The 22,250-nt window shown below is 37.3% G+C and overlaps 1 protein-coding gene across 5 annotated transcripts in view; it reads left to right on the top strand.

The window, feature by feature from the left end:
- SMAP1 (small ArfGAP 1) overlaps nucleotides 1-22,250 on the top strand; it is a 199,561-nt gene that overhangs the window by 76,330 nt on the left and 100,981 nt on the right. For 4 of the 5 annotated variants that reach the window (XM_019417678.2, XM_019417676.2, XM_053904760.1 and 1 more), the window contains 2 exons: nucleotides 1,898-1,973; nucleotides 13,895-13,975. In XM_019417678.2, the coding sequence (XP_019273223.2) occupies nucleotides 1,898-1,973; nucleotides 13,895-13,975 (157 nt within the window). The remainder of the gene's footprint in view (nucleotides 1-1,897; nucleotides 1,974-13,894; nucleotides 13,976-22,250) is intronic. The other variant, XM_053904759.1, reaches the window with a different exon arrangement.

The following is a 22,250-nucleotide window of genomic DNA, read 5'->3' as shown; positions in this document are numbered from 1 at the left end:
GATCACATCTTTTACTTAAAAGGGTCTCCCAGGCTACTTTGAAAATACCATCAGGGCACCTGGGTGACTCAGTCGGCTGAGCTTCCTCCGCTCAGGTCATGATCTCGCAGTTTGTGAGTTTGAGCCCCGCATCGGGCTCTGTGCTCTCAGCTCAGAGCCTGGAGCCTGTTTTGGATTCTGTGTCTCCCTCTCTCTCTGCCGCTCCCCTGCTCACGCTCTGTCTCTCCTCTCTCAAAAATAAGTAAACATAAAAAAAGTTTAAAAGAAAATACCATCCAAATTTGACAGTCTCTAGATTTTAAAAGTATTTATTAGCATTAACTGAATGGTTCACAGATGAACTGGTGGTGATCAGGAACATTCTGAAAGGTAAATGCCAGATATTCCTGGTTTTGAATCACAGCTCTCTCTTGTACTATAAGAATCTCAGAGAACTTTTTAAACTTTCTATGCCACACTTGTAGTTGTGGAACGGCACCTACCTTATAGGTTGCGAAGAGGAGGAGCGGAGATAAAGATCACATAAAGTGCCCTTCACAAACTATCTTTAAAAATGGCTTTCAGTCATTCAGTTTACTTAATAAATTAAATGTTTAGATCTCCTGTCTTGCCTTCCCTGGCCCTCTTTGAGTGCTTTCATAATGCCTCAACTTTTTAATATCCACTATATATTGGTCTGTCATCTATTATCTGTTGCCTCAACTGTCAATTTAAAAGGCGTTTATTAACTTCAAATAAGGAGTTATTGACTGAAAATGTATTGTTTTACTGCTTCAGGTAACTTATCTTTTGAACAGAAGGATGTCTTACTGGGGATCTACAGAGAGATTGTATTTCAGTGTAATTCATTTCCTTTGTAATTCTGTGTATTTTATTTTATACAATTAAAAGCACTGTCCCAGAAAGAGTTCGCAGGCTTTGCCTGACGACCATAGGGGTTCATGGTACTAAAAAGGTTATGAATCTCTGTCTGATGGAAGAATTCCCATTTTAGTGAAATTCAATAAAGCAGTGATTGAGAGGTAAGAGAAGTCATCAATATCAGATAACTCAAAACTCTCAACTCCCACTAGAAGTGGATCACTCTGTCTATGTATAAGGCTAGTCCAGCCAACTTCAGAAAATTAAATAGTACTAACTTTGGTTGTAGTTTCTTGACTTCCCCATTCCTCAGCTTTGAAAGAAAAAAAAAATGGCCCTCATTCTTCTAATATACAGGAAATCCTCTATAATGCAACTAGGAGAAGCCTGTGGGAAAGAACAGAAGTATTGAAATCACAGTTGTTTAGTTTTTCCCAGTTGATAATTATTCATCTGTGATGCAGAAATAATGTACACATGACTGGCTTATGGAAGGATTAAAGGAAACAAAGTAGGGACAATACATAGCACAGTGTCTGGTATGATATGGGCACCACATGGCTATTAGTTTCCTTATACTGAGAGTTTATTTTTTTTTTTTTTATTTTTTTTTAATATATGAAATTTACTGTCAAATTGGTTTCCATACAACACCCAGTGCTCATCCCAAAAGGTGCCCTCCTCAATACCCATCACCCACCCTGCTATACTGAGAGTTTAAAATGAACTTTAATTGAGTTTGGTTGAAGGTGGAGGTTTGGGGAGTGTGGTGGTATTGAGAAATGTAGTTACTTTTTTCCTTAGAATTGGGTTGGGTGGTTTTGTTGAATGGAGAAAACTTCCTGAAAGGGATAGACTTTGGTTGGCAGAAAGAAAAGTAGGTTACAGAGTTTAGTTGCAGAAACAGTGTGAGAGGAAGGCATGGACTGGGGAGGAGGAAAATTGAATTTAGTGTGTAAGCTTTGTGGAAAGGAATGAATAAGGGGATTGTACGTGCCACTGAACTCATGCTTTTCCTTAAGTTATCTGTTTTCAGAGCAGTGGAATTTTTCATCAGAGATAAATATGAAAAGAAGAAATACTACGATAAAAATGCAATAGCTATTACAAATGTAAGTAAAATCTTCATCTCTATTACCAATTGATGTTTGTTGAATGTATCTCAAACTTTTTAACATACAATGCAGCTTAATTTTTTTTATTGTAAAAATATACTTACATACTTTTAAAAATTTGAATATTGGAATTTTTTGTCACATGTTTATGAACTCTCACAAAGCAGAACTCTTGATTCAGAAAAGAACACATTCTAAGTGAAAGTCTAGTAACTGTTAAATGTCATTTATTAAGTTAATTTATGAAATTTTTAAAAAGATAAGATCACTAACTGAAAAAGAGGGGAGAGAAAATTATTTCACTCAATTCTGGAAATAAATGAAAAAGAAACAAGGCACTTTATCCTCCCTTTACGGCTTTAGTGGCTGTGTCCAGACATATGTATATTAAGACATGGCATTTTAATTGATTACTATCAAGTATTTTGATACCTAATAGTTGAGACCTTACTGTAATGACAAAGTATTGTATCATTGTTTCTTTTTAGTTTTTTTCTGATTAATTTTTCTCATTCCAGTTAATTACAGTTTAAGGCTAATTGTCTTTATTGTTATAGACATTTTTTGGCCTTTGATTCCTAGATTAATAAGCAAGCTATAAAAGATTAATCTTGTTGTTAAGTCATCTATGTATCAAACAATTTGGAGACAATAATTTCATTTTGTATACAAACTGGGTTTTTCTTTTCAGTCCATACAGAGAAGCAATATACTAAAAAATTAATCAAATACTAACAAAATAAGGATATTTTGATCATGAAAAAGTCTTGTTAAAAGTGTTTAAAATATCATTAATGTGTATTTTGAAACAAAGACACCCTTGTGTAAGAGTTTGGACTGCATTGAATACAGGAGAGGAAGTCTTTTGAAAGAATGGTAAAAAATTGACAGTATTGAGAATGATATTTATAATGTCCATAAAACAGTCTAATTGTAGCACTATGGGGGAAGGAAAATAGGCTAAGTTTAAAACACAAGTAATATACGTTCATATGAAATTTTAAGAAATCATTTTAGTTTATTTTATAAAACATGGCTTTACATTAAATACCCTTTTAAAAAAACTAAACATTTTTGTTCTTTTTTATTATATCTATATTGATAGTATTTTTTTATCATGACAACAGTTTGGAAAAGAGTTTTATGTAGTAGTGTATAAGAAAACAGTTTTATCTTTGGATGATAGCTGTTGCTGTGGAATTCTGCCCCCCCCCCCCCCAATGTGATAATGGTATTATGTTCAGTTAAAAGGATTTCTTCATTCATTAACAGATATGTACTGGGATAAAATATTTAGGAATTGAGTGCCAGGATATCTATAATTCTTTTTTTTTTTAATATATATTTTTTAATGTTTATTTTTGAAAGAGAGAGACATCGTGAATGGGGAGGGGCAGAAAGAGAGAGAGGGGGAGACATAGAATCTGAAACAGGCTCCAGGCTCTGAGCTGTCAGCACAGAGCCTGACGCGGGGCTCGAATTCTGAACAGCAAGATCATAACCTGAGTCGAAGTTCGATGCTTAACCGAATGAGCCACCCAGGTGCCCCTCTGTAATTCTTTTTTAAAAGTTTGTTAAAATTTCCTGCACCTGAGAATACTATTGTATTAAAAAGGGGTCATACACAGTCCAAAGCTTGGCACTTCAGGTGTATGCTGTGTGTGCTCTTCTGTTGTGTTTTGGCTGCTCTTTCCCACTGGTCAGTCCTCTGCAGAACTCCTTGCCTGCAGTGAGGGAGTGTTTGGACATTTAACTAAGTGTGCTTTGATTTGTTTGTTGAAGTAACCCTGGATAAAAAAAGGAGTGAGGAAGCCTGATCCCAAAAAATGAAAAAAGGAAAAGGGAACAACAAAAAAACCCAAATACATAGAGAATCAAAAAACTAAGTCTGATTCCAAATAAAGAGAAAGAAAAAATAGAAAAAAAAAAGCAGAAGAGAAAAAAGAAAAGAATGCAAAAGCCTGATTCCAAAAGAGAGAGAGAGAGAGAAGGAAATGAAACAAAGTAAACAAATGAGGAACTATGAGCCTGATTTCAAACAAAAAAAGAAGGAGGAAAACAACAACAAAAAGAGTTGTCTGTGGGTGCTTGAGGTTGCTGGCTGTGCTGGACTGGAGAAGAGGCTGGCTGCATTGGCTACGAGTCATCTCGCCCTAATAAATAAGCAGTTGCCAGGCACAGAGGGGCGGGGTTTGGTGTAACTGGGTCCTGCCTCCATTGGGGGCTGCTGTGTTGTTTTCTGAAGTCCCACTGTATTGGTGTTGAGGGGAAAGTGGTGCCACCCCAATCTCTCATGCTGAGACCAGGGGTTTCAACCCCCACTGTTCAGGCAGCCTTCACAGAATAGAGAGGGAAGTCAGCTTGCCCTGTGTCAAAACTCTTGTGCGGTTTTTTTCTTTGGCATGCAGCTGGGATTCAAATCCCAAAGTATTAAAGGACCCCTAGCATGGTGTGGATCTGTTCTCCTCTTCTGGAATAGAGCCTCTCTGCCCTGTTGATGAAAGGCCTTTGGCTGGCACCTACAGGGTCTTTTGTCTTGGGGAGGTTAATAAACTCTCTTCCGTAAGTAGTCCAGGAAGGGGACTATTCTCTCCCAGTGCATCCTGGAGATCGGAAATCACTACACTATGCTATTCACTCTGGGGCCAGCTCCCTCCTCCCCAGGAAGACAAACCACAGCTTCTCTCCAGAGAAAGTCATGGACTTGCAAAACGTCAGAGTTTCAGCTCCAAAGGCTAGTTGCAAAAAAGAACTTGGATCCTATTTCTTGCTCTCCATTCAGTCCATGGTCCAGAGAGGTTTTCCTCTTCTGCTAACTCGAAGCCACACTATCTCCTATCTCAACCCCTGTCTCTTTCTCTCCCTTTTGTCTCTTCACAGAAAGTGTTCTCTCCCCTCTGTGGCACTGCTGTCTTTCTCTCCCGCAATTCACATCTACACACCTTATACCTGCCAAGCTGTCTCCCTCAAACTGTGGAGACCCTTCTGCCACTCTGCAGACCAATTTCCTGGATGTTCCAAGTAATTTGACCTCAATACAGCTGTGTTTGAGGGACAAGTAAAGCCCAGGATCTTCCTACTTCTCCACCATCTTAACTTCTCTCTCTCTTAACTCATTTTTTAAATGGTTCATTGAAACCTGGCAGCTGAGTGTATGTGTGCCTTTCTGTGGAGAGAGAGAACAAGCATGACATAATGTTAACATTTGATAAATATTGGCAAAGTTTATAGAGATATTCATTCCCTATTTTTTATATTTTTTGTAGGCTTCAGAATGAAAAATTTAAGGTGAAGGATTGTGTATTCTTGAGTTTATATTATTCATGTAGTGAAAATTTAGAAAAGTTTACAAAATTCACATTCAACCCAAGGGTTGAATCTATTCATTTATATGCAAAATGATAATTTTTTAAAAGTTTTTATTCTAGTAAGTTTAAAATATTCCTGTTTCACAGTAATCAATCTGTAAGTAACTAATCTTATATGTCACTAAGAATTACATTACATATTTATATCCATTGTCTTTAGTAATGGATTAAACATTCATTCAAATAGTTTCTTATCACTTGTGGTCACAGTCTTCTAGTATACTAAACCAAAAGAGCATGTACCTTTGCTTTTAGAGAGAGTTAATTTCATAGTGAGGATGAGATTAGGTTAAAAAAAACACAAGACAAAGTATAAGTATCTTATATCTAAGGTACTTGAGCATTAGTGCATTTAAGGAATATCTAAGGAAGGACAGTTTGAATACTAACTGTGCTAGTTATACTCTTATAAAGAGATGTCATGAGTGGCTATGAAGCTTGATATGACTGTTACCCTGATATTAAGTGGCTCCAAATTGCTTTACCTTTACAGCTTTTGTGTCTGATTTTTATAGTTTTTTGGTCTTCTCTTGTTTTAGCTGGTATTTTTTAGTGTTGCTGTTATTATTTTCTTATTTTAAACAAGAGTAAGGGCCTGAAGATTGATGTTGGTTCTCTGTGTAAGGCAGTCATTTAATTTCTTAACCCTTTTAAAAAAAAAAAAATTATTTTTTAATTAAAAAAAATATTTTTTAAATATTCATTTTTTGAGATAGAGCAAGCTGGGGAGGGGCAGAGAGAGAAGGAGAGAGAAATCCCAAGGAGGCTCCTCCCTGCTAGCGCATAGCCAGATGTGGGGCTTGAACTCAGACTGAGATCATGACCTGAGCTGAAACAAAGAGTCGGATGTTTAACCAACTTAAGCCACCCAAGCACACCATTTCTTAACTCTTAAAAAAATAAACTGATACATTTCTTGACCTTCTGAAACATAAATATTTTAGAGCATTGTGGCAAAATACAGTACAATAAACTATAGGAAAACAGTGCCAAAGGGTTTTGTCATTTTTCTGTGATACTGCCCCCTCTGCCTGCCAGGCTATTTAATGAGTCTGTGAACTAAGCCCCATAGGAATCCATCATGTAGAGTATGAGAAGCTAAGATGGTACTTCCTTCATACCCAGAGATTTATTTGTAGTCGTAAAAACTGGCTTCAGCTAGCTGTTAATAAATATGGCATCTGGTTATATATACATGGTGCTTCTGAGAAAGCAGGAAGGGATGTATGTGCTGCTTTGTGGAGGGAGCTTATGGTATAGGGTATATGGTTTGAGTGCTGTGTGGTACCATAAGTGTGAATTAAGGAAGGAAGGTTAAAGGGAAAATGCAAAGTTTAGATAAGACAAAAACAAAGGAAAATATGTCCCAAGTAGAAATGCTTTGGTACTACAGTCAGTATTGTTTTGTAGCCTCAAAGAGAAAAAAATTTATTTTATTTTACTTTATTTTATTTTGTACCTTTTTTTATTTAAAAAAAATTTTTAATGTTTATTTATTTTTGAGAGAGAGAGACAGACCGTGAGCAGGGGAGGAGCAGAGAGAGAGGGAGATGCAGAATTCGAAGCAGGCTCCAGGCTCTGAGCTGTCCGTACAGAGCCTGACACGGGACTCGAACTCACGAACTGTGAGATCATGACCTGAGCTGAAGTCAGATGCTTAACTGACTGAGCCACCCAGGTGCCCTATTTTTAAAGTAACTGCATGGTGCTGGGCACCAGTGTGGGTGGGCATAACATAGCAACCCTCACTCATATCGACCCTCAGTACCTCCCTTCCTCACTCCTGAGATCTGTGCTAGCCTCTCATTTTGAAACTAGTTATAGAATTCAGAGATTGGCTATTGAAGTTCCCTTGGATTGTTTCTTCCTTTATTTGTTCATTTCATCATTCAACAAACAAGCCTTGAATGTATACTATCTGCAAGGCACTGAGATTGAAATGACAATCTTTGTTTAATGCTAGCTTACTCTCAAATATTATCCATATGTAATGTACCCGTACAATGAGCTATATTCTAAAGCACAAAGTAGTATCTGTTATAATAGAAGAATAAAACTGCTATGGGAACACAAAACTTAGGTAGCATTAGTTAATTTTCACTGGGAGAATTTTTAAAGGAGGTATGTTTGAAATTATCCTGCACAGAAAAGTAGGATTTCAGCAAAGAGAAAATGGGCTGAGTGTTAATAATGCAGAAAGGACATCTCAGGTTGAAGGGACATTTTATCTCATCTGTGCCAAAGTAAGATAAGGAGGAAAGTGAGTTCAGGTATATTATTTGGTATTTGGGTTTGGTGAGTAGTCCATGAAACTGTCTTGTCTAGTGAGTGTAAAAGGGGACTATACAGCATGGGTAGATGACGAGAAAATAAATGTATGAGGAAATAACTCTTGAAAGGCAAATAGTGATTGTATGGAAGATTTGAGTGCCAGACTTCTGTTTTTGAGTAAGGCATGGTTATTGTATTAATTTTCTCTTGTTACTTAACAGATTTCTGGAAATTTAGTGACTTCAAACAGTACAGATTTGTTTTCATACAGTTTTCTGTTGGCTTAGAGTCTGGGCATGGGTTAGCTCAATTCTCAGCTCAGGATGTCACCAAGCTGAAATTAAAGAGTTGGCCAGGGGTGCGGTCTTGTTTGAGGCTCATTGTCTTCCAAGCCCACGATTGTTGTCAGAATTCATTTCTTTGTGCTTGTGTGACTAAGGTCCTATGTTCTTGCTGTCAGATGGGGACCACTCTCTGTTCCTGGGGGCCATCCTCTGATTCTTAACAGTTAACCCCATATTATGCATAGCAGCTTATTTCTTCAAGACCATTGAAGAATTTCTCTCACACTTCAAATCTCCTATTTTAGGAAAGGCCCTGCCCCCTTTTAGTGGCTCACCTGATCAGGCTAGGCACACCCAGAATAGTCTCCCCTTTGATTAATCCATCATTAACTATTGGGATCTTAATTACCTCTGCAAATTTCTAACCTTTGTTATGTAACATTCTAGTCAAAAGAGTCCATCATAATCACAGTCCTGCCCATACTTAAGGGAAGGGCATTATATAAGGTATGTATACCAGGGGGTAAGAGTTGGGGTGGCCATCCTAGAATTCTTACCACAGTGGTACACAATGAATCTGACCTCCATGCTTGTTACTTAATTGATTGAGTGATAGGGGAATTTGAAAAACTTTGAGTAAAGAAATCTGTTCTTTCTTCCTCTCCCCTTCTCCTCCCTAACCAGTAGTGAATCACAACTGGAAGCACAGTGATTGAGTTGCTAGAAGATCTAGCAGGTCTTGAGTAGATGGGGCTGAACTCTGCCATATTAATTGCTCTTTTTCATCAGCTTTTCTCTCTCCCTCCCTGCCTTCTCCCTCACTCTCTTCCCCTCCCTTTTCCACCCTCCCTCTCACTCCCCCACATATATTTTTATATTCACATTATTTATTTGCCATCATAATGATCAGAAACAAAAAGGAAGTCTAGTAGAGCAGTAAAATGTGTAGATAACTGTAGCTATTTAATACTGACTGCTTGACTTCCTTGGTTTTGTCTTGGAGAATAGTTAATAATCTTTGGGAGTTGGTGACTTTAAGATGAGCACTTGCTTGTTCTCGTTTCAGTTTATCTTACATATTGCTCACCTCCTTTTCCACTTCTCATCTCTCAGAAGCAACCTCTTGAACTCCATTTGAATTTGAATTTGTAGCACACAAAGATTTTAATTCTCCTGTCTGAATTTCACATGAAATTACTTTTGTAATCAATTGCCATATAATTGAATATTATATAAGAGTTTAAAAACAAAAGTTCACTTGTTTTGTTATGTATGTGTATGTATATAAAGACTAATAGTTAATACAACAGAAGTAAAATTAAATTCATTATTTCAACTTAGAAATTATTATAGAAGTAATGTTTCTCTATTACTATAAAAGTGAGTTAGCACTAGTAATTTTTTAAGCTCTGTAATTGATGATTATATAGTTATTTAAGATACGTGAGTAATTTCAAGGCTGTGAGTTGCAATGAATTTTAGATGTTTTCTATTAGGGATGAGAAACTTAGGTGAATAATTAGGTAGTGAATTGGGATTAGTATAAAATAGCAGTTTCAAGTTGGCTTTCTTTGTTAATTCTTTTCATTATAATTTTAGTTTCCTCATCTGTGGAATAGAAATGATCATGGTCTCTGTATTTCATAGTACTGTAAGAGTTAAATAAGATAAGGCATGCTGCATTTTTAAAAGGATACCTGGCACACATATTTAGGGTGCTTAATAAATATAACTTATTGTAATGATTATATTGGAGGAAGGTGATAGGAGGTTGGAAGTGACAAATGACTTGAAGCAGGTAGATAATTAAGAAATTTGAATACTCAAACTTAACTATAAGACTTTAGATCACTGGCACAATTTTGACTTAGAGTTCTTTGATTAATCCCTCCATGCTTTAGTCCACCCTTTAATTATGGTCTGCCAGTGACTTGATGTGGCAATTAAAGGACTTGTATTTTGAAAGTTTTCCAAAATCGACATTTCTTTGTTACTTATGCAAAGATTTTCAAGTTAGTATATTAAAATTTAGGCTGCTTCTACATATTTGGTGACTATCATTACTTAGTTAAGTTTTATCAAAATCTCTTAAGTGGCCTATTGATGAGTTTAATTGATGGTGTCTTTTGTATGATTTATTTATTGGTGCAATAAGTGTATTTTCAAGTTTTGTGTCAATTATATGGACATTGGGAATCATACTTTTAAGATGATTTCTGGACTCCTGAAACACCTGAGCTTTGCAGTATATTGAGAGCTCATGAGATAGCCATTTGAGAATTGTTATGATAAAATCTCCACTTGGAAAATATATCCAAGAGTTTCCAAAATGAGTTTGAAGCAGTGTATTGCTAGTGATTAAGCCATAGGGCATTTCCCAGTGGTCTTATGCTTTTCAGTATTTTGGAACACTGGATTTTATTTTATTTTGTTGAAAGAGGTGGTAAGTGGAAAAAAATGGATCAAGAAAATAATGTGATCTTTTCTTGAAAAGATAAACATTTTGCCTTATGGCCTTCAAATATCATATTGGTATTTTTATAATACTTCATACCTTTCCAAATGTATTTGCTCACCTTATTCTGACAGGTGGGAGTTGGAAACCTGTTTTGCCTGATCAGTTTTTCTTTTGTAGGAGGTGAGTTTATGCAGTTGTATTGCTTTAGGAGTTTCTTCACATACAGTTTACTTTGGTGGTGGCCTAGAAAGAACCTCTGGGCTTAAGAATAATTAAAAGAAAGACTCTAACTCATTTATTCCTGAAGGATATTTTTACTAGGTTCCCACGGTGTATTCTCTCATGGATGGAGGGATTGAACAGGAGAAGGGTAAGGAATAGAGGGACATTCAGTCATAGCAACTGAATTTACTGACACTGCCAATTTCCAGCGAAATTTTCTAAGGTCCAAGTCTTGTTCATTCTCTCTATAAAAATACCACAATCCAGTGAAATGGTGCTAATGTGTAGTTAAAAAATATATTCTGAATTTGACAGTAAATGTAGATAACTTAATATGAGATTTCAGAATAGTATGTTAGCAAGCAGCAAACTTACAAAGGACAACAAAAACTGCTGAGATCAAGCCTCTTTTTGGTTCATCCTCTGAGATGCTCCCTTTCTCTTTTTTTGGTTTCCTTTAACATTCAGAAATATTTATATAATGTAATGTGTAGGAACTATATAAAGCTTCTAATTAAGGATATTGAGTGATCCGATTTGCATTTGAGAATGTCATAGTTTGGAGAAGAGTAAGACTTGAGACAAGGAGGCCAGTTAGGACTAATCTAGGTGACAGATGATGGTACTTTCCTATTAGGGTGCTTAGTGATGATGGCAAGAAGTAGTTTTAAGAGATTTAGAACACTCGAGAATATCTAGTTTTCTTTGCCTCTGTATTTTCCCCCCCTGCCACTCCCCCCCTCCTTTTTTTTCTCCCTCATCTATCTCTATGTTCTTTGGTGTCTCTTACTTCTGATTGTCAATATTTGACCTCTGTTTCCTCATTCCTTGCTCATATAATGTATCTTAACCCTGCTCATTGAAGAGAAAAGAAAAGAAAAAAAAAAAGGAGAGAGAGAGAGAGCCAAACCATAAGAGACCCTTAAAAACTGAGAATAAACTGAGGATTGATGGGGGGGTGGGAAGGAGGGGAAGATGGGTGATTGGGCATCGAGGAGGGCACCTGTTGGAATGAGCACTGGGTGTTGTATGGAAACCAATTTGACAATAAATTTCATTAAAAAAAATTTAAAAAAGTGAACTTTATTGAAGATAAAATTTATGTGTAGTAAAAGATAATTTAAGATAGAGTTCATTGACTTTTGAAATATATATACCTTTGTGTAACCACCATAATAGAGGGCATATGTAATCTTTCCTTTCTAAAAGGTTCCTTACTGCCTCTTATTTCCCACCCCTGGCCCAGGTAACCATTGATCTCCTTTTTTTCACTTTACATTATATTTGTCTTTGCTGGAGTTTCATATGAATGGTATCATATGTATGTACTCTTTGGTGTGTGATGTCTTTCTTTTGGTATATTTCTGAAATTCATCCCTGTTTTTGTGAGTACTATTAGACCATTCTTTTTTTATTGGCAAATAATAATTCGTTTTATGGGTATACCACAGTTTGTTTATTTGTTTACCTGTTAATTTGTCCATTGATTTTTCAAGTGTCTTTCCTACTGAAAAACTCTCTCTGTTTCTTTCTAGCTGAAACATAGTATTAAATCTTTTTTAGGAGGGAGCATTAAAATGCTTTCTTAAGTTACTGCTATTTATTTTAATGTTTTATTTTTGAGAGAGAGATTGAGAGAGAGAGAGAGTGCAAGCGGGGTAGGGGCAGAGAGAGAAGGAGACACAGAATCTGAAGCAGGCTCCAGGCTCCAAGCTGTCAGCAGAGAGCTCAATGCAGGGCTCAAGTTCAGGAACTGTGAAATTGTGACCTAAGCAGAAGTCGGGCACTTAGCCGACTGAGCTACCCAGGTGCCCCTAATTACTGTTATTTATTAAATAGTTTTATATTCCTACTTCTGAGTTTTAAAAGTGGCCAAATCAGTCAGAAGAAGAACAAACACTTTTATAATGAATTACCTTGAATTAGTAACCCTTGACATGCTAAATATATACCTACTTCTCTTTTATATTTTTGTATTTAGCTATTACAGGATTTTGGGGGCAAAGAGGTCTTTATGGTACAGGCTATCATCTTAAGTGCATTTGTGTGCTTTTTTATCTGTTATTTTGTACATAAAGTGGCAATTAAAGATCTCTAGCAAGTAAATGTCCAATAGGATAAAGTAGCTTTGAAGCCAGAGTTTAAGGTGCCTTTTATCTTTTAAAATCTTTTCTTCTGTGTGTAATTTCCATTAGTAGTTACTAAATGGTTAGTTTGCACAATTACAACAGAGCCAACAAGCAGTGTTCAAGGAAAAAAACCCCTAAAGTTTATGGTCTTGGGTTGTGATTCAAGAATTACAACCGTAACTAACTTAATAACAAGCAAATTGAATGAGGACTTATCTCCCAATGTTATTTTGACATTATGTAATAACCTTTCTGTAATAGCACCTTTTATTTTAAACAGTTCCTTAGAGGCACTGTTGATATGATAGGGCAATATATGCAGATGTCAGTTTTATGGCTCCAGAGATCTACTATGCATTTGGTAAACATATTTCAGTTATATTTTGGCAGTAAAGAGAGCAGGAAGATAATGCTTCCATTAAAGTGATCAACTATGCATGTAGAAATTGGGTAGGAAGATGTGTGAAAAGGCTTTCAGATGAAATGCATTTTCATATATAAATTGCCTCTGCTGCATATATAACTGTCTCATAATGGTTTAGGGTAATTCAGCAAATACAGCACTGGAAATGGTGTTTGTACATACTGATCTTAAAGAAGGAAGTGTATAAATTGCTTTATGATAAGTCCTGCCGCTGCTTAGCTGTTATATTGCATTAACCCACTCTTTTATCCCACACTTTTTTCTTTTCTTAAACAGCTGATTAAAACTAATTAACTTACTATTTCAGCACTGTTTTATTTTCCATTCTTAAAACAGTTATTACAAGTAAAAGCAGAAGTTCATTTGTGTTCTTCTGCTATGTGAAACAATGTGTCTTCATCTTCAGAGCATTAGTATTTCAAAAGTAATGTTGAGTAAAAGTTTACTATCTGAGAAGCTTAATTATTTTTCAGATACTTATGGTATGATCATACCTGAGTACATATTAAATTTTGTATCATAGTGAACTCTGTTTTAAATCACACATTATTCTGTAATAAATACTTACATTTTTAGAAACTTCACATGGGAATTTAAAAAAAGCAAAAATATTCTCTTCTTGATGCATTATTTCTCTTGGTTAACATACTTCTAAGTGCTTTTATATCTCAGAAATAGGTGGGTTTTGTTTTTTCCTGTGCCTGTCAGTTCTATTACCTTCTTTTCATTTTGTTCTTCTGACTTTTCATCTGCATTCCACAGATTTCCTCCTCTGATGCTCCTCTTCAGCCTTTGGTGTCCTCTCCTTCTCTACAATCTGCTGTTGAGAAAAACAAATTGGAGGTATGGTAGTGTTCTAGCCAGCTGCATTATGTAGTGTTCAGTGGTAAATAAGCTTTCTTTTGCTGTGTGTCATAATTTGGGAGTGGTGTAATAGTTGTTTATATTTTGAGTGGTCTCAAGTATTAAATATATTAAATATAACAATTTCTAGAATATTTTCCTATGCCACCAGTAGGATTAAAGAAGTTTGATCCGTTTCATTTCAGAATGACAGATTTATTGATACTATAGATATAGCTCAACATTTAAGAAGCAATTTTTTTTTGTTGTTTGCATTACTACTTTATACTTGTAGGATTTTTTTTATAGTTGCTGTTGAATTCTTTGATCTATTAAAAAAGTCTTTCATTGAAAATGTTTTCTTTAGAAGATTCTATTTTAAGCATTTGAAGAAAGTGTCAAGTTTCTTTTTTTAAGCAATAGTAGCCATCATTCAAATACAGTAATGTAGATAATAGAGAGTTATGACTATGGAATCATCAGTGATAATCGTTAGAATGTGTTTGTGGTTAGAGTGAATGGTAATGATTCCTAATGAGGAAAACATAACTTTACAGAAGTTTCTTATGCAGTATCATTTTTGTGCTGTGATTGACATTCACTCACTATGCTCTTTAATACAGGAGGCATACTTTTGAAATATCTTTAATTCTTAATAAACATTAGCTATAAGGATTAGGATGCATTCTAAGTAGAGAAAGCATCTTGTGAAAAAAACCCTGTGGGCAGAGTGGGTTGTTTAGAGATTTGTAAGTAGATGGCATAGCTAGAACATGCATAGCATAGGGAGAGAAGTGAGAGAGCAGCTCACTTCTGAGCCTTCTGAATGATTTTGGTCTTCACTCTGAAGGCCCTGATACTACAATGATGAACTTTAAGGGTGGAAAAGGTAACAGGATCTGATTTTCTTGTCTTCACATTGTTCCTCATATCTGTGGAGAATAAATTATGTGTTGATGGGTGTGGAAAAAGCTTGAGAACTTGCTTTAATCCATGAATAAAATGATGGGAGCATGTGCTAAAATGGAGGGAAAGAGAATAAAAAGGCGAGTGTAGTTTTAAGAGATTTTGAGAAGATGGAATCCATGGGATTTAGTAATGAATAGATTGTGACGGTACTTTGGGAAGCCTTGATGGCTTCCAGTTTCTGGCTTGAGTATCTCAGTACATGATGGTTCTATCCGGGGAGAAAGGGATATAAGCTGAGGGTGAGGAACAGGTTTGTGGAGAACAGAGGCAAGGGGATGAATTAAAAGTTGGATATGACTGTGGGACATCCAGGTATCTAGTAGGTAGTTGAATATATAGGTCTATAGCCCAGAGGAAAGATCTAGGCTGGGGGAAGTGGGAATAGATAGAGAGGGATTGAGAGGAGGATTAAGATTATAAAGCAGCCCAGGGAGAGTGTGTTGAGTGATAAGAGGAGAGTTCTGAGAATAGAAAGCTGGGTACACTTGAACTTAAGGGTTAGCAAAGGGAATTCACAAGGAGTCTGTAGGGGACAGTTTTAGAGCATGAAGTACATGGTTGGAGTGTTGTAGGTACTTACTAGGTCAGCACACAGACCCAGGAAAGAAGCACTCTAGGAGTATGGATGTTACCATGAGAAAGTGGAAGAATGTCAGAGGCAAATTTTGCCTTTTCAAAATTTGCTCTGAAACTATGCTTTCATGTAAGAAAAAGAGTGGAAATCCTGAATATACCTTTGTACTGTGGTTCCTACCTGCAAGTCTTAGAAAGCAGTGGACATTGGTGTTTCAAGATGGTGGCATAGGAAGACCTGGAACTCCCCTTTTCCCACGACACAACAAATCTACAACTACACATAGAACAATTTTCTCCAAAAAAGACACTAAAACTAGCTGAACAGCTCCTTCACAACAAAGGACAAAAAGGCCGCATTGAGATAGGTGAGGCAGAGACATGGAGCCACCCCTGGTGCTGTGATCCACAGGTGAAAGGGATCTCACAAATATGAAGAACATCCCTGAGGAGTGAGGAGTGAGTCCTATATCAGACACCCCAACCCTTAGGACCTGCACTGGGGAGATGAGTCCGCAAAACATCTGGCTTTGGAAACCAACAGATCTTATGTCCAGGATACCCAGAAAACTGTAGGAAAGTATGACTCTACTCTTAAAGGGCATATGAACAGTGACTCACTTGTCCTAGAACCCAGTGCAAAAGGAGCAAGTTGAAAAAGAAGCTCTTAGACCATATGTGAAAGAGATTTATTGCTTAATTTTAAAGTGTCTGTTAGAAGGACAGGGGTCAGTTGGATCTCTCTTTGAAGACAGGTACTAGGCAGAACCATTTTTGTACTACCTCTACCTTGCCAGTGCTGCTCGCCCTGCTCTTCTACACCCCCACAGTCCCACCCTACCAAATTGGATGGGTTGGTTCTTCCTGGGCTGGTGCTGTCCTGTGACCCTGCTAAAGCCAAGAAACACATGCATTTCATACAGGGGACACCCCTTGAATGCCTGGCTCTGGTGGCCAGTGGGCCTTGCATTTTTGATCCTGACGGAAGTGAAACAAATTGGAGGCACAATTTGTGGCAGGCTATCCCCCCCCCCCCCCCAAATACATAGGGCACTACACAAACAGCCGACTGAAACATACTCTCGGTCTTCCTATGACCACTCCTTCAATACTAGGAGAGGTCACTATTTTTCCTAATAGAAACAAACGGAGAATTAGGCAAATGAGGAAATGGGAATATGCTCCAAAAAAAGAATATGGTAACATTTTAGGGGGAAAAAATCTTAATGGCGATAAGTAATTTACCTGATAAAGAATTCAAAGTAATAGTCATAAAGATGTTCATTGATATTGGGAGAATAATGGATGAAGGCAGAGGATTTCAACAAAGAGATAGAAAATATTAGAAAATACCAAATGGAAGTCACAGAGCTGAGCCAAGGAATTAAGATGACAGAATAGTAGGGGGACCCAGTGCTTGCTTTGTCCCTCGAACGCTAGATAAATATCAAATCAATCTGAACACCCAGGAAACCGATCTGAGGAATCACAAAACAAACTGCACAACTAGAGGGAGAGAAGAGTTCATATCATGGAAGGTAGTAGGTGCAGAGACTTGATGTGGTGGAGAAAAGAATTGCCAGTACTGTGGAGGTGAGGGAGCCCTGATCGGGGAAAAAGGGGAGAGAGAGCAAGAGTGCAAGCAGGGTTCAGGGCATTGCACAAGAAAAACACTTCCCCGAAACTATTGACAGGGAAAATGAGAAGGGCTGATTACTGCAAGTTTTTACAAGCAGCAGAGCTCAAACTCTGAAGTTTTAGAAATCTGGGCCATCACTGGGGTGGAGCCTGACAGGTGTACAGGGGCTCCTGTGTAGAAGGAGGGCAGAAGCCCAAGAGCAGACAGTGTGGTCTGAGGATTCCCTGGGTCGCTCTGGGAGAGGATAGTTCCCCTTCTTGGAGTGCACTTGGGAAAGGTGGCACTGCCTGTCAGGGGACAAAATAGCCGGTGGGTGCCATTGAGCTGCTCCATTTATTAGCATAGAACAGAGGCACCTGCTGAGGGCAGCTAACCTGGATGCTGACTTTTTCTGTGCTATACGATGAATTCCAGGCCCCTGCATGTAGTTGGGAATGCCCTTTTGGGACAAACTGTCACCAGCCACAGGGTGATAAGACCCTCCCCCAGATGATGCATGGGTCTGTGCCATCCCAGGTTACTAAAATCTGGAGTTTTGAAACTCAGCTCATGTACCAGAGATAAAACACAGGAACACTGCACCACTGGGTGGGCAGATGGCTAGGACACAGAGAGAGTGAAAGCAGGAATCTGAGGATGCCTGGGACACACAAGGGGAGATTGTTCACTCATCTGTGAAGGCTTCCTAAACAGCAGCGGGCATAAACTTCCCTCTCTGGGGACAAGAGAGTTGGCTGACACCATTTTTACCCCTGCCCATGAGCACAGATGGATTTCAGTGAGCAGGACGGCGCCCATAGTGGAGGCTTGAGCCGCTTACACCAAACCTTGTCCCCCTGAGCTGTGTAGGTGCTTTTTTAACCTGGGCAAGTATGCCTGAGACTCAGAGCAGCAGGCCTCTCCCCCAGAAGACTAGCATAACTGCCTTCCTCTGCCCCTCCCCCCACTGCACACACCCAGTCTCCTGACCATGGAGTGCTGCAAAGCTTTAGCTGTAGGCAAAATAGAACCTAGCCTCTTTTAACAAGCAGACCAAAACACACCTACTTAAAAATCACCACACACACACACACACAGTGGACAAGGTCCAAACACTCCCCATTGTAAGCAAGGAGAAACTCTGCAGAGGACTGACCCGAAGGAAAGAATAGCCAAAACACAATAGCACGGTGTACACAGCATACACCACAACAACTTCCTGAAGCACCAGGCCCTGGACAGTATATGACCTCTTCTTAACATAGCCATTACTCTCAGGAACAGGAAGCATAACAGGCTTTCCTAAAACACAGAAGACAGAGACCTGGACAAAATGTCATGATGGAGGAATTCATCCCAAAAGAAAGAACAAGAAGAACAAGATCATGGCCAGGGATCTAATCAAAATAGATATAAGTAATATGCCTAAACTAGAAGTTAAAACAACAATCATAAGGATAGTAGCTGGGCCAGAGGAAAGCATAAAGGACAGAGATAAAAGACTTATAAACTAGTCTGGCCGAAATAAAAAAAAATGCTATAGCCAAGAAACAGAGGAATCAAAGAGTTATATAGAAGATAAAAATATGGAAAATAAACGAAGATGAAAAGAAGGAAGGAAAAATATTGGATAACATTCATATCATAGGAGTCCCAGAAGAAGAAGAGAGGGGAAAAAAGAGAAAGTGTATTTGAGGAAATTATAGCTGAAAATTTCCCTAATCTGGGGAAGGAAACAGACTTCCAAATCCAGGAGGCACAGACAACTCCCATAAAAATCAATAAAAGGAGACTAATACCAAGAAATATCATAGTAAAATTTACAAAATACAGAGATAAGGAAAGAATTCTGAAAGCAGTAAAGGGAAAGCAATCCCTAAACTGCAAGGGAAGACAAATAAGGTTAGCAGCAGATCTCTTCATAGAAACTTGGCAGGCCAGAAGGGAGTGGCATGACATATTCAGCATATTGAATGGGAAAAATATGCAGCCAAAAAGACTTTATCCAGCAAGGCTGTCATTCAGAATAGAGGAGAGATAAAGAATTTTCCGGACAAACAAAAACTGAAGGAGTTTGTGAGCACTAAACCAGCACTGTAAGAAATATTAAAGGGGACTCTTTGAGTGGGAAAGCCCAAAAGCAACAAAGACTAGGAAAGAACACAGAAAATATCCAGAAACACTGACTTTACATGTACTACAATGACACTGAATTCATATGTATCAGTAGTCAATCTGAATGTAAATGGACTAAATGCTCCAATCAAAAGACATAAGAATGGATAAAAAAATAAGACCCATCTATATGCTGCCTACAGGAGATTCATTTTAGACCCAAAGACACCTCCAGATTGAAAGTGAGGGGATGGACAACCATTTATCATGCTAATGGATATTAAAAGAAAGCTGGATTAGACATACATATAGAAGACAAACTAGAATTTAAACCAAAGACTGTAATAAGATGAAGAAAGACACTATATCATAATAAAGGGGTCTATCCAACAAGAATTAAATCTAATTACAACTAATCTAATTGTAGATATTTATGCCCCCAACTTGGAAGCACCCAAATATATGTCATTTAATAACAAACATAAAGAAACTCACTGATAATAATACAATAATAGTAGGACACTTTATCACCTCACAGTAATGGACAAATCATCTAAGCAGAAAATCAGCAGGGAAACAATGCCTTTAAATGACACGCTGGATCAGATGGCCTCAATAGATACATCAAGAACATTACATTAGCAGCAGGATACACATTCTTCTTGAGTGCGCATTCACCAGAGCAGATCACATACTGGGTTACAAATCAGTTCTCAATAAGGACAAAAAGATTGAGATCCTACCATGCGTATTTTCAGAACACAATACTATCAAACATGAAGACACCCACAAGAAAACATTTGGAAAAACCACAAATACATGGAGGTTAAAGAATATTCTACTAAAGAATGAATGTGTTAACCATGAAATTAAAGAAGAAAATTTTAAAAGTACATGGAAACAAATGAAAATGAAAACATGAGTCCAAAACCTTTGAGATGAAGTAAAAGCAGTCATAAGAGAGAAGTACATGGCAACACAAGTTTTTATGTCAAAAAACAAGAAAAGTCTCAAATACACAATCTAACCTTACACCTTTAAAAGAGCTAGAAAAAGAAAAGCAAGTAAAGCCTAAAGCCAGCAGAAGAAAGGAAATAATATAGATTAGAGCAGAAATAAATGTTGTAGAAACAACAACAACAACAACAACAACAACAAAACAGTAGAACAGATCACAAAACTAGGAGCTGGTTTTTTGAAAAAAATTAATAAAATTCAAAAAGAAAAGAGAAAGGACCCCAAAAAATAAAATCACAAATGAAAGAGAGCTCACAACCAACACTACAGAAATACAAACAATATTAAGAGAATATTATAAAAAATGATATGCCAACAAATTGGGCAATCTGGATGAAATGGATAAATTCCTAGAAACATATAAACTGTCAATACTGAAACAGGAAGAAATAGAAAATTTGAACAGACTCATACCCAGCAAAGAAATGGAATCTGTGATCAAAAATCTCCCAGCAAACAAAAGTCCAGGGCCAGATGGCTTCCCAGGGGAATTCTCCCAAACATTTAAAGAAGAGTTAATACCTATTCTTCTCAAATTGTTCCAAAAAATTAAAATGGAAGGAAAACTTCCAAACTCATTCTACAAGGCCAGCATTACCTTGATTCCAAAACCAGACAAAGACCCCAGTAAAAAGGAAAATGACAGGTCAATTTCCCTGATGCATGGTGCAGAAATTCTCAACAAGCTTCTAGGAAAATCGAATCCAGTAGTACATTAAAAGAATTATTCACCACAACCAAGTGTGATTTATTCCTGGTCTGCAAGGATGGTTCAGTATTCACAAATCAGTCAGTATGATACACCACATTAGTTTAAAAAAAAAAAAAAAAAAAGGAACCATATGGTTATCCTCTCGATAGATACAGAAAAAGCATTTGAGAAAATACAGCATCCATTCTTGATAAAAACTCTCAACAAAGTAGCGATAGAGGAAACATACCTCAATATCATAAAGGCTGTATACAAAAGACCCACAGCTAATATCATTCTCAATGGGGAAAAACTGAGAACTTTTCATCTGTGGTCAGGAACAAGACAGGGATTTCCACTGTCACCATTGTCATTTAACATGGTATTGGAAGTGCTAGCTGCAGCAGTTAGACAACAGAAAGAAAGAAAATCCATCCACATCGGCAAGGAAGAAGTCAAACTTTCAATATTCACAGATGACATGATACTCTATGTAAAAATTCTGAAAGACCACCAAAAAGTTGCTAGAACTAATACATGAAGTCTGCAAAGACACAAGGATACAAAATCAACATACAGAAATTGGTTGCATTTCTATATACCAATAATGAAGCAGTAGAAAGAGAAATCAAGGAATCAGTCCCATTTACAGTTGCACCAAAAACCATAAGATACCTAACAATAAACCTAATCAAAGAGGTAAAAAGATCTGTACTCTGAAAACTGTAGAACACTTATGAATGAAATTGAAGAAGACACGAAGAAATGGAAAAACATTCCATGCTCATGGATTAGAAGAACAAACATTGTTAAAATGTCTGTACTACCCAAAGCAATCTGCACATTTAATGCAATCCCCATCAAAATACCACCAGAATTTTTCACAGAGATGGAACACACAATCCTAAAATTTGTATGGGACTACAGGAGACCCCAAATAGACAAAATCAATCTTGAAAAAGAAAAGCAGAGCTGGAGGCATTACAATTCCGACTTCAAGCTATATTACAAAGCTATAGTCATCAAGACAGTATGGACTGGCACAAAAAATAGACACATAGATCAGTGGAGTAGAATAGAAAACCCAGAAATGGACCCACAACTATCTGGCCAACTCATTTTCAACAAAGCAGGAAAGAATATCCAATGGAAAAAAGACAGTTTGTTCAACAAAGGGTGTTGGGAAAACTGGACAGTGACATGCAGAAAAATGAAACTGGACCACTTACACCATTCACAAAAATAAACTCAAAATGGATGAAAGACCTAAATGTGAGACAGGAAACCATCAA

The sequence above is a fragment of the Panthera pardus genome, unplaced genomic scaffold (genome assembly GCF_024362965.1).
Source record: "Panthera pardus isolate Hobbes unplaced genomic scaffold, ASM2436296v1 HiC_scaffold_17, whole genome shotgun sequence".
In the NCBI taxonomy this organism is placed as follows: Eukaryota; Metazoa; Chordata; class Mammalia; order Carnivora; family Felidae; genus Panthera; species Panthera pardus.
This window is presented reverse-complemented; position numbering and strand designations above follow the sequence as displayed.